Source organism: Trachymyrmex cornetzi, unplaced genomic scaffold (genome assembly GCF_001594075.2).
Source record: "Trachymyrmex cornetzi isolate Tcor2-1 unplaced genomic scaffold, Tcor1.1 scaffold327, whole genome shotgun sequence".
NCBI classification, from domain to species: domain Eukaryota; kingdom Metazoa; phylum Arthropoda; class Insecta; order Hymenoptera; family Formicidae; genus Trachymyrmex; species Trachymyrmex cornetzi.
The window spans coordinates 403,394-405,063 of NW_017297972.1; the positions used below are offsets into that span (position 1 = coordinate 403,394).

Consider the following 1,670-nt stretch of genomic DNA (forward strand, 5'->3'; position numbering starts at 1 on the left):
CGATCGGCTCCGCCGTGAGATACCTGGGGTTAACCCTGGACTCGCGGTGGACCTTTCGGGAGTACTTCCGGGTACTTATGCCCAAGGCGTGGGGCATGGCGGCCTCCCTCGCGAGGATCACGGCCAATATTGGCGGACCGGGCGAGCGAAGACGCCGAACGTATGCGTCGGTGGTTATGTCGGTCGTCATGTACGGCGCCCCGATCTGGGCGCAGACGGCGGCTGTGGACCGTGGCATTGTTAAGGGGGTGGAGAGGCTGCAGAGGCAGCTCGCCCTAAGAGTGATCAGGGGGTATCGCACCATCTCTGGTGTCGCTGCGGCCATCCTCTCGGGGATGGTCCCTTTCGATCTTGCCGCGGACCGTCTGCGAAGGTCTTATCTCCGTAGACGGGAGATTATCACTAGGGATGGTGCGGTGGCCCCTGGCGCGAGCGCGGCCCTACTCGAATTTGAGCGTCGAAGGGCGATCTCGAGATGGGGCAGGCGGCTGGAGGAGCTGCCCCCAGGCGGGCCGGGCGCCATTATACGAGAGGCCATTGGCGATGATTTGGAGGCGTGGACGGGGAGGGCGCAAGGCGCCCTCACTTACCGCGTAACACAGGTGATGGCGGGACACGGGGTGTTCGAGTCCTATCTTTATAGGATAGGACGAAGGGACACCCCGATATGCCTGTTCTGTCGCGCGGCTAATGATACGGCGGGGCACACTCTTTTGTTTTGCCCGGCTTGGGCGGAGCAGAGGGGTGCCCTGCTGGAGATAATAGGGATAGATAGGACCCTTAGAGCGGTGGTGAGGGCTATTGTGCGCTCCCCTGAAGCGTGGAGAGTATTCGCGAGTCTCTGCGAAGAGGTAATGAGGAGAAAGGAGGAGGACGAGCGGGCACGTGAGCGGGAGCGACTTAATCGACCCGAGGGAGTGCCGGTTCTCCCGGCCCTCCCCCTTCCTCCTCCTCCCATAGACGATAACTCCGACGAGGGGTAAGGAGGCGACAATAGATTTGATTCGTGTACACAGAATTGTATATAGATCATTGCTAGCAGTAAGTCTGTAAATAGATAATAGCGGTAATTAGACTTAGTAGTAAGTACGTATGTATATAGATAATAGCGGTAACCAGGCTAACTAGCATATCGAGATGGAACCCGTAAAATGGCGGTGGCGAGCCGGATGGCTCTCGGGACTTGGAGGTAGCCTGGCGAGATGCTGGACTGCAGTTCCGGGCTGCCTCTTTTAAGTCGTGGCGGTAGTACGGAAAGGGGGGAGTTTTTAGTCGGTAGGCGGCTGTCTCGGCGCGTCCCCGCGGTACCTTGTACCCCGGGGATCACGAGGCGGTCGAATCCGGCACTCCCGACGGTACGGGCCGTCGGGGGTCTTCCCCTTCCCGATGGGTGTCCCGAAAGGGTCCCCCTCAGAAAGGGGTATACGAAGATTTTCTCTTCCCACGTAAAACAAAAAAAAAGTCGTTAAAAATATAAATTTTTTAAAAACACATAAATATGTCATTTAGTCAGAATATAAAACTTTAATGTGCCGGCAATAAACAATATAACATAAACAACAAACGTTTCGATCCCTATTGGATCATTATCAATGTTAAATATACAAAAATAAAACGGTAAAAATATTACAAAGTTAAAATTTTAAAAAATTACAATTCGCTCTCAATCG

General features: G+C 54.4%; 1 protein-coding gene across 1 annotated transcript; it reads left to right on the forward strand.

The window, feature by feature from the left end:
* The first annotated feature begins 95 nt into the window (after positions 1-95).
* Positions 96-983, forward strand: LOC108762959 (uncharacterized). Its single transcript, XM_018510233.1, has one exon. It carries the CDS (start codon positions 96-98, stop codon positions 981-983), a length of 888 nt encoding a protein of 295 aa, XP_018365735.1.
* The last annotated feature ends 687 nt before the right edge of the window (positions 984-1,670 follow it).

Coding starts and splice junctions, on each gene's coding strand:
- LOC108762959 (XM_018510233.1), top strand. CDS start 96: ATGGCGGCCTCCCTCGCGAGGATCACGGCCAATATTGGCGGACCGGGC.